Source organism: Oncorhynchus kisutch, linkage group LG30, assembly GCF_002021735.2.
Source record: "Oncorhynchus kisutch isolate 150728-3 linkage group LG30, Okis_V2, whole genome shotgun sequence".
Lineage (NCBI taxonomy): Eukaryota > Metazoa > Chordata > Actinopteri > Salmoniformes > Salmonidae > Oncorhynchus > Oncorhynchus kisutch.
In genome coordinates, this window is record NC_034203.2 from 21,719,625 (window position 1) to 21,733,986 (window position 14,362).

A 14,362-nucleotide genomic window follows, 5' to 3' on the forward strand; every position below is an offset into this window, starting at 1 on the left:
GGGATGAATACTTTTGCAAGGCACTGTACAGGGGGGTACTGGGGCACCGGTTAGTTGAGGTAATATGTACATGTCGGTAGAAGAGACAACAGTCTATGACTAGGGTGGCTGGAATAGGTTTTGTCGTGCGCTCTTCACAATTGTCTTGGTGTGCTTGGACCATGTTAGTTTGTTGTTGATGTGGACACCAACGAAAGTGAAGCTGTCAACCTGCTCCTTTAGCTCAGTGCGGATGCTACCTGTAATCTATGGCTTCTGGTTGGGGTATGGTCACTGTGGGGACAACGTCATCGATGCACTTATTGATGAAGCCATTGACTGATATGGTGTACTCCTCAATGCCATTGGAATAATCCCGGAACATATTCCAGTCTGTGATAGCAAAACAGTCCTGTAGTTTAGCATCTGCTTCATCTGACCACTTTTTTGATTGACCTAGTCACTGGTGCTTCCTGCTTTAATTTTTGCTTGTAAGCTGGAATCAGTAGAATAGAATTATGGTCAGATTTGCCAAATGGAGGGCGAGGGAGAGCTTAGTATGCGTCTCTGAGTGTGAAGTAAAGGTGGTCCAGAGTTTTTTTCCCCCCTCTGGTTGCACATTTAACATGCTGATTGAAATTAGATAAAACTGATTTAAGTTTCCATGCATTAAAGTCCCCGGCTACTAGGAGCGCCTCCTCTGGATGAGCGTTTTGTTGTTCGCTTATGGCGGAATACAACTCATTCAATGCTGTCTTAGTGCCAGCCTCTGACTGTGGTGGTATGTAAACAGCTACGAAAAATACAGATAAATTCCCAAGGTAGATAGTGTGGTCTACAGCTTATCATGAGATACTCTACCTCAGGCGAGCAATAGCTCAAGACTTACTAGATATTCCTTAGTTATTTATAAAAATACATAGCCCTCCGCCCCTTGTCTTATACCAGACGCCGCTGTTCTATCCTGCCGGTACAGCGTATAACCAGCCAGCTGTATGTTGATAGTGTCGTTGTTCAGCCACGACTATGTGATGCATAAGATATTACAGTTTGAACATCCTGTTGGTAGTTTAATCTTGCTCGTAGGTAATCCATTTTATTCTCCAACGATGGAGCGCTTGCTAGCAGAATGGAAGGAAGTGGGGGTTTATTTGATCGCCTACAAATTCCCAGAAAGCAGACCTCCCTCTGGCCCCTTTTTCTCTGCCTCATCTTCACACAAATCACGGGGATCTGGGTCTGTTCCCGAGAAAGCAGTAGATTGTTATCGTTGGGCTCGTCTGACTCGTTAAAGGAAAAAAAGGATTCTGCCAGTCTGTGGTGAGTAATCGCGTGGTGAGTAATGTCCAGAAGTTATTTTCGGTCATAAGAGTCGGTAGCGGCAACATTATGTACAAAATAAGTTTCCAAAATAAGTTACAAATGAACAAACAAAAAAACACAATCGGTTCGGCACACGTAAAACATCTGCCTTCTTCTCCAGCGGCATTTTTAGCTGTTGGTATTGTCTTGCTAGGGCAATTCAATTTAATTGCTGTCTTTTACCTAGTAGCCTACTTAAATCATTGCTCAGTACTTGTGACTTGCTGTGGACTAGTTTCAGGCCTATTTGTCTAACAGTCTTGCTAATTTGTGGGTGTATTGTATGTTAGGGGGTGTTTTCTTCACCTCTACTAGGCAATCAGCATCAGTTCTGGGAGGTATGTCTTTCACCTTTGCTAGGAATTAGTGTTAGTACTTTTAGTTCCCCCTCATTTTTCAGTGGCAGCTGTAAACGGTGGTATTGTCAAACGACAATGTTATCGCCGAAACAAAGACGTTCTTCCGAGTTGTTCTGCCGAGTTGTTTGAGGAAGTAAAGAGAGGAAGGCTCCACATCACTCTCTCACTTGAGTATCTTACCTAGTTATTTTCTGATGATCTCATTTAGCTCTTTTGTAGCTTTGGCAAGTATGTGTGTGATTTCTATCCCAGTTCACTCCTCTCTCTGTAGGTTTTAAAGATGCTCACGACCCGGTGACTGCAACCCTTATCATTTTTTGTACCCTGCGTGCACAACCCATGTGGATTTCCTAGTCTCCGGCAGCATTTGGAACTGCCAATCTGCGTTCAATAAAGCGGAGTTCATCTCAGCCTATATTGCCCTTCAGTCCCTACACCTTGGCACTGACAGAGACATGGGTCACCCCAGACAACGCTGCTATTCCAGCTGCTCTCTCGTCATCTGACTAGGTGTTCTCTCATAGTCCGAGAGCATCTGGTCGTCATGGTGGTGATACTGTGCTACTCATTCCTGGAGATGTTCTATTTTCTCCCTCACACACCTGATCATCTCCTAATTTGAATTCCATGCAGTCACTGTCACTTGTCCACTCAAGCCTAACATTGTTGTCATCTATTGCCCACCAGGTGCCCTTGGAGAATTCCTCAATGAGCTTGACACCTTAAGCTAATTTCCTGATGATGGCTCACCACTCATCGTACTAGCCGGCTTCGACCCCCCCGACGCCTGACTTCAATTATTTTCTTTACACCTCATTCTTTCCCCTCCTTGCCTCTTTTGATCTCACTCTTTCCCAGTCACCTCATACTCACAACGCAGGCAATATGTTGTACCTCATCTTCACTAGAGGCTGTTTGCCTACTAATCTCACTGTAACCCCCCTCCGTGTCTCTGATTCCTACTTTGTTTCCTTTTCTCTCCTCCATCCCTACCCAGATGCGCCACTGCAATCTTTGCTGTCTCTCTCCCACTATTCTCTCCTCTTCTATCCTATCCTCTGTCTGCTAAATCCTTCTCCCTCCTGTCTCCTGACTCTGGCTCTTCGACCATACTTTCCTCCCTGTCTGCATCTCAGTGTCCCATATCCTCCCGGCCGGCTCGACCTTCCCCTCCTGCTCTATGGCCAAATGACTCACTGCGTGCTAACAGAACAGGGCTCCTGGCAGCTGAGCGGAAATGGAGGAAAACTAAACTTCTGGAGGACCTATCATCCTTCCACTCCCTCCTCTCCACCTTCTCTTTCTCAGTATCTGCTGCTAAAGCTGCTTTCTATCACTCTAAAAGCTTCTGCCTCCAGCCCTGTGAAACTATTCTCCACTTTCTCTTCCCTCCTTAATCCTCCACCTCCTCCCCCCCTCACTCTCTGCGAACGACTTTGTCAACCACTAATGAAAAAAAAAGGTTGACGGCATCCGCTCCTCATTCACTCAGCCTACTGAGCCCACTAATCCCACTCACACAGAACTACCTTACACCTTGACCTCTTTCTCCCCTCTCTTGACAGATTAAATCCTGTGACTAGTGATGTCCGGCTGGCCAGGTGAACAGTGTCCGGCTGCCTTCCGGGTTAAGCGAGCGGGTGTTAAGAAGCACGGTTTGGCGGGTCATGTTTCGGAGGATGCATGACTTGACATTCGCCTCCCAAGCCCGTTGGGGAGATGCAGCGATGTGACAAGGTTGAAATTTGGGAGAAAAAGGGGGTAATTAAAAAAATATATATTTCCCTTATTTATTTTATTTCCAAAACACTTGAGCCTGCTGTCTGACCAACTCTCTCGCTATCTCTCTCAGACTTATCTTCTTGACCCTAACCGGTCAGGCTTCAAGGCAGCTCACTCAACTGAGACCGCTCTCCTCTGTGTTACAGAGGCTCTCTGTTCTGCCAAAGCTGACTCTCTCTCTGTTGTCATCCCCCTAGATCTATCCGCTGCCTTCAACACAGTTTACTATCAGATCCTCCTGTCCACCCTCTCAGGGTTGGGTGTCTCAGGCTCTATCAGATCCTCCTCCACCCTCTCAGGGTTGGGTGTCTCAGGCTCTATCAGATCCTCCTCCACCCTCTCAGGGTTGGGTGTCTCAGGCTCTATCAGATCCTCCTGTCCACCCTCTCAGGGTTGGGTGTCTCAGGCTCTATCAGATCCTCCTGTCCACCCTCTCAGGGTTGGGTGTCTCAGGCTCTATCAGATCCTCCTGTCCACCCTCTCAGGGTTGGGTGTCTCAGGCTCTATCAGATCCTCCTGTCCACCCTCTCAGGGTTGGGTGTCTCAGGCTCTATCAGATCCTACTCTCCACCCTCTCAGGGTTGGGTGTCTCAGGCTCTGCACACTCCTGGATTGCATCCTACCTGGCAGGTCACTCCTACTAGGTGGCATGGAGAGGATCTGTGTCTGCACCATGTGCTCTCGCTACTGGTGTCCCCTAGGGTTCAGTTCTAGGTCCTCTCCTTTTTTCCTCTATTTTTAGGAAAAGAGACCATTTTTAAAACAAGCCATAGAAAGTTGGTTTCAATTTCAATTTAATCCACCAGAAAAGACAGAACAAACAAAAATGCAGATATACATTTTTTTAATGTTTTAAAAAAGGTATAATCTTTGTAAATTAAACCATGAATAAAGGCCACCCGGGTGGCGCAGTGGTTAAGGGCGCTGTACTGCAGCGCCAGCTGTGCCATCAGAGACTCTTGGTTTGCGCCCAGGCTCTGTCGTAATCATGAATAGGACTGCTGGAGGTGTCATACAAGTAAGGAACTTGTCTGTCGGCCCTGCATTAAAGAACATAATTGGTTCAAGAAAATTGTGATGAATAAAAAAGTATACCAGTTTCATTTAAGGACCAAAACATTACACTCAACTACCCTTCTCCTTCCCCCTTCTGACACCCAGGTGGGGACACACATCTATGCGTGCCTTGCATACATCTCAGCTTGGATGTCGGCCCACCACCTCAAGCTCAACCTCGACAAAACAGAGCTGCTCTTCCTCCCTGGGAAGGCCTGCTCGCTCCAAGATCTCTCAATCATTGTTGACAACTCCACAGTGTCCTCCTTCCAGAGTGCAATGAACCTTGGCGTGACCCTGGACAACACCCTGTCGTTCTCTGCAAACATTTTAAAAAGTGACTCACTCCTGCAGGATCATAGTCTACAATATCCGTAGAGTACGACCTTTCCTCACACAGGAAGCGGCGAAGGTCTTAATCCAGGCACTTGTAATTTCCCGTCTAGACTACTTCAACTCTGTTGGCTGGGCTCCCCGCTTGTGCCATCAAAGCCCTACAATTTATCCAGAATGCCACAGCCCGCCTGGTTTTCAACCTTCCTATATTCTCTGATGTCACTCCGCTTCTCTGCACACTCCACTGGCTTCCAGCCAAAGCTCGCTTCAAGACCCTGGTCCTTGCCTATGGACCAGCAACGGGAACTGCCCCTCCTTACCTTCAGGGTATGCTCAAACCCTACATCCCAACACGTGCACTCTGTTTGCCACATCTGGTCTCTTAGCCCTCTCACCTCTACAGGAGGGCAGCTCCCAACCCAGTCACAGCTCTTCTTTTTCCTGGCACCCCAATGGTGGAACAAGCTTCCCCCTTAAATTCAAGGTGACAGAGTTCCTGCCCATCTTCAGAAAAGTCTGAAACCCTACCTCTTTGAATGGTTCTTAACTAACTCTCACAGCACCCCTGACGAACAGGGGACTGTTAACCAATCAAAACATGAAAACTATTACCATTGAAGACTACGTACGTGTTTTAATTCAGAACTCTGTGAAAGTGTTGACAATTGTACTCCAAAAATAAATCAACAGCAAATATGCCTCATTCTCTGTGACCAGAACTTGAAACTACAACCTGTGATGCATACTATGCACAGATTAGAAATATGACAGTCTTCCAAATACAAAATAGCCTACCAGCATCATCCTACACAAAATGTAGTCATTAGTACAGATTGACGATGCACTGATGCTACCATAAATCACTTATACATGGCGTCCTAAGAATGATACTTCACACACAAGACAAGGTCTGCGTCCCAAATGGCTCCCTATTACTAATATACTGCACTACTTTTGCTCATAGGGTAGTAGTGCACTACATAAGGAATATGGTGATATTTGGGACGTATCGAAGGAGAGGCATCATCTCCATGACAGGATTCAGTATGAACACAATGGTTGACAATACAAGTTAGTTGTATAGCAGAAGCCTGGCCCATTGACTCGTTAAACTATACAAACGTTATATGATCACTCTGATGATGATCAATCTTCCAGAGATAGTGTACTTCTACAGTAGTGAGACAGAACATGGACACTGGGTGTGACCAGAAAGCAGAACTCTAGATGTTTTCTTCCAGCGCCAGTGAATTCTGTGCTTAAATTCTGTGTTCCGAATCCAATTGCCAGTGAGCTATCGTAGAAGAAGGTGGGTGGTGGCACAAGAGGATCTGGAGCAAAACCTCAACGGTTTGGTCCAGCTGGTAGACAGTGGTCGAAAAAGTACCCAAATGTCACACTTGAGTAAAAGTAAAGATACCTTAATCGAAAATGTAAAAGTAAACGTCACCCAGTAAAATACTACTCGAGTAAAAAGAAAAACAGTATTTGGTTTTAAATATACATAAGTATCAAAAGTAAAAATCATTTCACATTCCTTCTATTAAGCAAACCAGACGCCATGATTTACTTGTTGTTTTAATTGACGGATAGCCAGGGGCACAGTCCAACACTCCAACACTCCAACACTCCAACACTTCAACACTTCAACACTTCAACACTCCAACACTTCCACAATCATTTACAAAAGAACCATGTGTTTAGTGAATCGGACAGATCAGAGGCAGCATGGATGACCAGGGATTTTCTCTTGATAAGTGTGTGAATTGGACCATTTTCCTGTCCTGCTAAGCATTGGAAATGTAACGAGTACTTTTGGGTGTCAGGGGAAATGTATGTAGTAGACTATTTTCTTTAGGAATGTAGTGGAGTAAAACAAAGTCATCAAAAATAGAAAGAGTAAAGTACAGATTCACTAAAAAACGACACAGTGCATTCAGAAAGTATTCAGAATCCTTCACTTATTCCATATTGTTACGTTCTAGCCTTATTCTAAAATGTATTAAATTGCTTTTTTTCTCATCCATCTACACACAATACCCCATAATGATGATGCAAAAACAGGTTTGGCAGCGATTACAGTCTCGAGTCTTCTTAGGTATGACGCTACAAGCTTGGCACACCTGTATTTGGGGAGTTTCTCTCATTCTTCTCTGCAGATCAACTCAAGCTCTGTCAGGTTGGATGGGGAGTGTTGCTGCACAGCTATATTCAGGTCTCTCCAGAGATGTTCGATCGGGTTTAAGTCTGGGCTCTGGCTGGGCCACTCAAGGACATTCAGTGACTCGAAGCCACTCCTGCGGTGTCTTGGCTGTGTGCTTAGGGTCATTTTCCTGTTGGAAGTAGAACCGTCGCCAAGGCCTGACCAAGGTCCTTCTCCCTCGCTTGCTCAGTTTGGCCGGCTGGCCAGCTCTAGGAAGAGTCTTGGTGGTTCCAAACTTCTTCCATTTACGAATGATGGAGGCAAATGTGTTCCTGGGGACCTTCAATGCTGCAGAAATGTTTTGGTACCTTTCCCCAGATCTGTGCCTCGACACAATCCTGTCTCGGAGCTCTATGGACAATTAATTTGACCTCACATCTTGGTTTTTGCTCTGACATACACTGTCAACTGTGGGACCTTATATAGACAGGTGTGAGCCGTTCCAAATCATGTCCAATCAATTGAAATTGCCACATGTGGACTCCAATCAAGTTGTAAAAACATCAAGGATGATCAATGGAAACAGAATGCACCCGAGCTCTATTACGAGTCTCATATCAAAGGGTCTGAATACTTATGTAAAAAAGGAAGCTGTTTATTTTTAATACATTTGCAAAAATCTCTATAAATCTGTTTTCACTTTGTCATTATAGTGTGTGGATTGATGAGGAAAAAAATATTTAATTAATCAATTTTAGAACAAGGTCATAAAGTAACAAAATGTGGAAAAAGTCAAGGGGTCTGAATACTTTCCGAATGCACTGTATATACTGTATACACTGAGGCTGCCTGGCTGCTCATTTGAAATGGAATCAGTTCTATTCCATTGTTAAATACAGTACACACATTCATTCCTGGGTTTCTTTATTTTTACTATTTTCTACATAGTAGAATAATAGTGAAGATATCAGAACTATGAAATAACACATATGGAATCATGTAGTAACCAAAAAAGTATTAAACAAATCAAAATATATTTTATATTTGAGATTCTTTGAAGTAGCCACCCTTTGCCTTGATGACAGCTTTGCACACTCTTTGCATTCCTTCAACCAGCTTCATGAGGTAGTCACCTGGAATGCATTTCAATTAACAGGTGTGCTTTGCTAAAAACGAATTTGTGGAATTTTTTCCTTCTTAATGCATTTGAGCCAATCAATTGTGTTGTTACAAGGTAGGGGTGGTATACAGAAGATAGCCGTATTTGGTAAAAGACCAAATCCAAATACCAAGTTCAAAGAACTTTGAACGTTTCTTTAAGTGCAGTTGCAAAAACCATCAAGCGCTATGATCAAACTGGCTCTCATGAGGACCGCCACAGGAAAGGAAGACCCAGAGTTACCTGCAGAGGATAAGTTCATTCAAGTTAACTGCACCTCAGAAATTGCAGCCCAAATAAATGCATCAGAGTTCAAGTAACAGACACATCTCAACATCAACTGTTCAGAGTAGACTGCGTAAATCAGGCCTTCATGGTCGAATTGCTGCAAAGAAACCACTACTAAAAGACAACAATAATAAGAAGAGACTTGCTTGGGCCACGAAACACGAACAATGGACATTAGACTGGTGGAAATCTGTCCTGTGGTCTGATGAGTCTGAATTTGAGATTTTTGGTTCCAACCGCTCTGTCTTTGTGAGACACAGAGTAGAACGGCTGTGTAGTTCCCACCGTAAACCATGGAGGAGGAGGTGTGATGGTGTGGGGGTGCTTTGCTGGTGACACTGCCAGTGATTTATTTACCAGCATGGCTACCACAGCATTCTGCAGTGATACGCCATCCCATCTGGTTCGCGCTTAGTGGGACTATCATTTTTTTTTCAACAGGACAATAACCCAACACACCTCCAGGCAGTGTAAGAGCTATTTGACCAAGAAGGAGAGTGATGGAGTGCTGCATCAGGTGACCTGGTCTCCACAATCACCGACCTCAACACAATTGAGATGGTTTTCGATTAGTTGGACCGCAAAGTGAAGGAAAAGCAGCCAACAAGTGCACAGCATGTTCGTAAACTCCTGTTGGAAAAGCATTCCAGGTGAAGCTGGTTGAGAAAATGCCAAGAATGCAAAGCTGTCAAGGCAAATGGTGGCTACTTTGAAGAATCTCAAATATAAAATATATTTTGATTTGTGTAAAAACATTTTGGTTACTACATGATTCTATATGATATTTCAATGGTATTAATGACTTCACTATTATTTTACAGTGTAGAAAATAGTAAAAATAAAGAAAAACCCTTGAATGAGTAGGCGTGTCCAAACTTTTGACTGGTACTGTAAGTGTCAATCCAAAGATGTGACGTATACAACAAACATCTGGACTACTGATGATAAATTTACGATAATGATTGTGGGGGCTGTCTTGTTAGACTTCAGTGCAGCTTTTTACATTATCGATCATAGTCTGCTGCTGGAAAAACGCATGTGTTATGGCTTTACACCCCCTACTATAATGTGGATGAATAGTTACTTGTCTAACAGAACACAGAGGGTGTTCTTTAATGAAAGCCTCTCAAACATAATCCAGGTTGAACCAGGAATTCCCCAGGACAGCTGTTTTTGGCCCTTGCTTTATTTTTTTACTAACAACATGCCACTGACTTTGAGTAAAGCCAGAGTGTCTATGTATGCGGATGACTCAACACCATACACGTCAGCTACTACAGCGACTGAAATGACTGCAACACTTAACAAAGAGCTGCAGTTAGTTTCAGAGTGGGTGGCAAGGAATAAGTTAGCCCTAAATATTTCTAAAACTAAAAGCATTGTATTTGGGACAAACCACTAAACCTCAACTAAATCTTGTAATAAATAATGTGGAATTGACTAAACTGCTTAGAATAACCCTAGATTGTAAACTATCATGGTCAAAACATATTGATACAGTAGTAGCTAAGAGGGGGAGACGTCTGTCCATAATAAAGCGATGCTCTGCCTTCTAAACAACACTATCAACAAGGCAGGTCCTACAGGCGCTAGTTTTGTCGCACCTTGACTACTTTTCAGTCGTGTGGTCAGGTGCCACAAAAACGGACAGCATAGCTGGCGCTTGGATGTACACAAAGAGCTAATGTTAATGATATGCATGTAAATCTTTCCTGGCTCAAAGTGGAGGAGAGATTGACTTCATCGCTACTTGTTTTATGAGCAATATTGACATGTTGAATGCACCGAGCTGTCTGTCTAAACTACTGTCACACAGCTCAGACACCCATGCATACCCCACAAAACATGCTACAACAGGTATTTTTACAGTCCCCAAGTCCAGAACAGACTATTTTATTTTATTTTTATTTTATTTCACCTTTATTTAACCAGGTAGGCTAGTTGAGAACATGTTCTCATTTGCAACTGCGACCTGGCCAAGATAAAGCATAGCAGTGTGAGCATACAACAAAGAGTTACACATGGAGTAAACAATTAACAAGTCAATAACACAGTAGAAAACGAAGGGGGGGGTCTATATACAATGTGTGCAAAAGGCATGAGGAGGTAGGCAAATAATTACAATGTTGCAGATTAACACTGGAGTGATAAAAGATCAGATGGTCATGTACAGGTAGAGATATTGGTGTGCAGAAGAGCAGAAAAGTAAATAAATAAAAACAGTATGGGGATGAGGTAGGTTAAAAGGGTGGGCTATTTACCAATAGACTATGTACAGCTGCAGCGATCGGTTAGCTGCTCAGATAGCTGATGTTTGAAGTTGGTGAGGGAGATAAAAGTCTCCAACTTCAGCGATTTTTGCAATTCGTTCCAGTCACAGGCAGCAGAGTACTGGAACGAAAGGCGGCCAAATGAGGTGTTGGCTTTTGGGAGACACACAGTACTATATAGAGCCATGACTACAAGGAACTCTATTCCACATCAAGTAACTGATGCAAGCAGTAAAATAATATTTAAAAAATAGATAAAAAACACCTCATGGAACAGCAGCGACTGTGAAGCAACACAAACATAGGCACAGACACCTGCATACACACACGATAACATATGCACTATACACACATACACACACACACACACACACACACACACACTTAGTACTGTTGATATGTGCTAGTGGTGAAGTAGGGGCCTGAGGGCACACAGTGTGTTGTGAAATCTGTGAATGTATCGTAATGTTTTTTAAATTGTATAAAACTGCCTTCATTTTGCTGGACCCCAGGAAGAGTAGCTGCTGCCTTGTCAGCAGTTAATGGGGATCCATAATAAATACAAACACTTAGGGGGAAGTTTGACAGACATATTATTAACCCCACAGCTGCAATTGAAAGGGGAAAACTTTACTGAAAATGTTACATTGTGTGTGTGAAATAAGAGGAAACTAATACAGAAAATGCATTTGAAAAAATGTTAATCATAATTCAGAAATAACTGAATTATTCAAACCATAAACCATTTCCAATGTGAGTGTTTGGAGAAATATCTGATGGAAACCTGTTTGGACAAACAATTACAGAGTCATCGTGCTAATAATATACATGGTGATGATGTCATGTCATAACTGTTGTCAGGAACCAACATGGCTCACACGGGGTCTGATGAACTTCATTAACACTCAGCCATTTATAAAACCTTGTCTGTGTCTCAAATGGCACCCTATTACCTATATACGGCACTACTTTGACCAGGGCTTCTGGTCCAAAGTAGTGCACTACATAAAGAATAGGGTGCCATTTGGGATGCCACCCTCAACTTTGCCTGATTTCCCCAGACTACTGTGCTCACTGCCGTGTCTCAACAATACCCTGTCTACTCTCTGAGGATACACACCCTGGTGGAGTCAGATCTACAGTATTCTCAATGCACCAGACAATGTGACATAACAATGATGAAACTAAATGGGGCGGCAGGTTGCCTAGCGGTTAGAGCGTTGGGCCAGTAACCGAAAGGTTGCTGGATCAAATCCCTGAGCTGACAAGGTAAAAAACATGTCGTTCTGCCCCTGAGCAAGGGAGTTAACCCACTGTTCCCCGGGCGCCGTGGATGTCAATTAAGGCAGCCCTCCCGCACCTCTCTGATTCAGAGGGGTTGGGTTAAATGCGGAAGACACATTTCAGTTGAAGGCATTCAGTTGTACTACTGAATTTCCCCTTTACCTAAATGCTCAAGTGCTGAAGTGTGGCAGTGTCAAGGAGTTACATAAGGAGTCAAGGGTGCAAGCCCCCATGAAATATACATTATCGTAGATTGTGCGATGCCCTTAACATGCATGGCCAGGAGATAAACTGGAAATCAATAAAACATAATATCACATGCAAATAATAATGCATGTGTGAACACACCCACATTAAATTAGCCCAGTGGCAGATAACATGTGTGTGACTGGAACAGAATGGATACAAAAATAGGATGGCACCAGAGAGAAATTGATTTGAGAATGGAAGCAATATCCATTAATAGCTTGTTACGCCCCCTGTATTTAATTCAAGAAATTCTTGAAGTTAAAAGCTCAATGTCATTAATAATGGATTTGCAATGTGATTTTATTCAATATCATGCCTCAGTATATGTTTCTATCAATAGATTTTGAACTTGATGTGGGTGAATTTACAATCCATTTCTTCTGACATGACATGCTTTTTGCAAAAAAGACTGTGTATTGACGCCCTGGTCCACACACACACACACACACACACACACACACACACACACAATGTTCAGAACCCAAATGTCTCCGATACATATTTGATATATTCTTAATTTAGGGAGAACAATGTGGTTTATTACTGTTTCTTTCCTCACACATAATGTACTTGTTTGTAAATAATAGGCCTAGTTGTAAAGAGTTTCCCATTTGTATGCTAAGCTGGGCTACATACATCTAGCCCTATACTGTATGGTGTGAGGAATTCAATTGAACATGCACAACGTCGAGCTCGCCATTGGACCAAACACGTTCACAAGGATATCACATCATGAAACATGATACCATTTTGTTTTGCGACAGATTATTTTCTCTCCCTATGATTGCTTATTTAAGATGTAACACCTATAACCCACCAAGAAGCTACTCAGGGTATGCTACTCAAAATGCTTTGCAGTGCGCGTAAAACCTGAAATGTTGTACGTTCTATGGCAGTTGGTGCCTAATAATTAATAACAGTAGACCCTCTTGGGCATGATGGGAGCTAAGTGTAGGCTATATGGTACGTGCAGTCAGAAGTTAAACACACGTAGGCTAATGGGCTGCAACTCTCTTCATTCCAAAGAGCATATTTAACACTTACCTCCATATCTGTCCAAGCTGCAAGATGTGGGTGACCGATTGCGCGGACCATATGAATACTGAACAGGACGCCGACCTTTTCTTATTAGTCGGGGTTGCCGTGCTGCTGTTGCTGTTGGTTGTGGTGTTGCTCTTGCTCGCGGTGGACGCCTGTCTTTGAGGTGTGGACGGTTGGGCGCCCACATCTCCATGAGAAGCCGAACCGCTCAGCAGCTTCCCGTCCATGTGGGATGAGCAGTTTGCCGCACCGGCGGCATTGGAGCCCTCGTCGGTGCTGAAATCGTGGACGAACCACCGAAAACTAAAGACTTGGACGGAGAACGACCCTAGCACAACAAAAAATAGCGTGAGCCCGAACCACCAGTAGTCGCGACGGAGGTAATAGTCGACAGAAAGCCAAATGTCGGTGCCTACATCGGCGAAATACACAACCACTGCAGCGAGAATCCATAGACAGTCCCATATCGTGTATTTAGTTTGCTGCTCTCTGCCAAGGCGAAGACATGTCGAATTAGAACCACAGCACCGCGATTCCCCATTCACGAATTCCCCATCCCCGGTTCCCGAATCCGGCTGCGATCCTGGAACGAGTCCTTGTACTGAGCCTGAGTGGTCCGAATTCTGCAAAGGCGTGAACGCTACATCGCTCTTTCTAATTTTCAATACCCCATCAGATTTAGCGGCCATTATCGTAGCTTTTTCTTTCTCCTCCAGCCAACACCGTATTTTCTCCTCCCGTTTTCTTGTCTCCCCCTCGGCTTCTGTGTTCCAGGCGAAGAGATACTGGGCTGGGCGACCTCCTCTTCCGCCAGCTACAGCGCCGCCTGTTCATAACAAAGCAACCCTACCGCTCGGCAGCGGGTACGAACCATATGCTCTCCCATGGCACATACTTGAAACTATGACATCATTGCTTCGCAACTCTTCCTCAGTCGCTCCTCACCTCACATTTCTCCTCAATAGCCACAATAGAGCTACAGCATATTGCAATTCACTCTTGATAGGCCTAATTAAAACTAATTTATAGGCTAATTTAAAAAATATATATATAA

General features: G+C 43.7%; 1 protein-coding gene across 1 annotated transcript in view; it reads right to left on the minus strand.

Moving 5' to 3' along the window:
• Window positions 1-14,156, minus strand: part of LOC109875206 (XK-related protein 4) — a 62,561-nt gene extending 48,405 nt beyond the window's left edge. The window contains exon 1 of the mRNA XM_020467442.2: window positions 13,312-14,156. Coding sequence (XP_020323031.1) covers window positions 13,312-13,997 — 686 coding nt within the window. The 5' untranslated portion in view covers window positions 13,998-14,156. The remainder of the gene's footprint in view (window positions 1-13,311) is intronic.
• Between the last annotated feature and the right edge of the window lie 206 nt (window positions 14,157-14,362).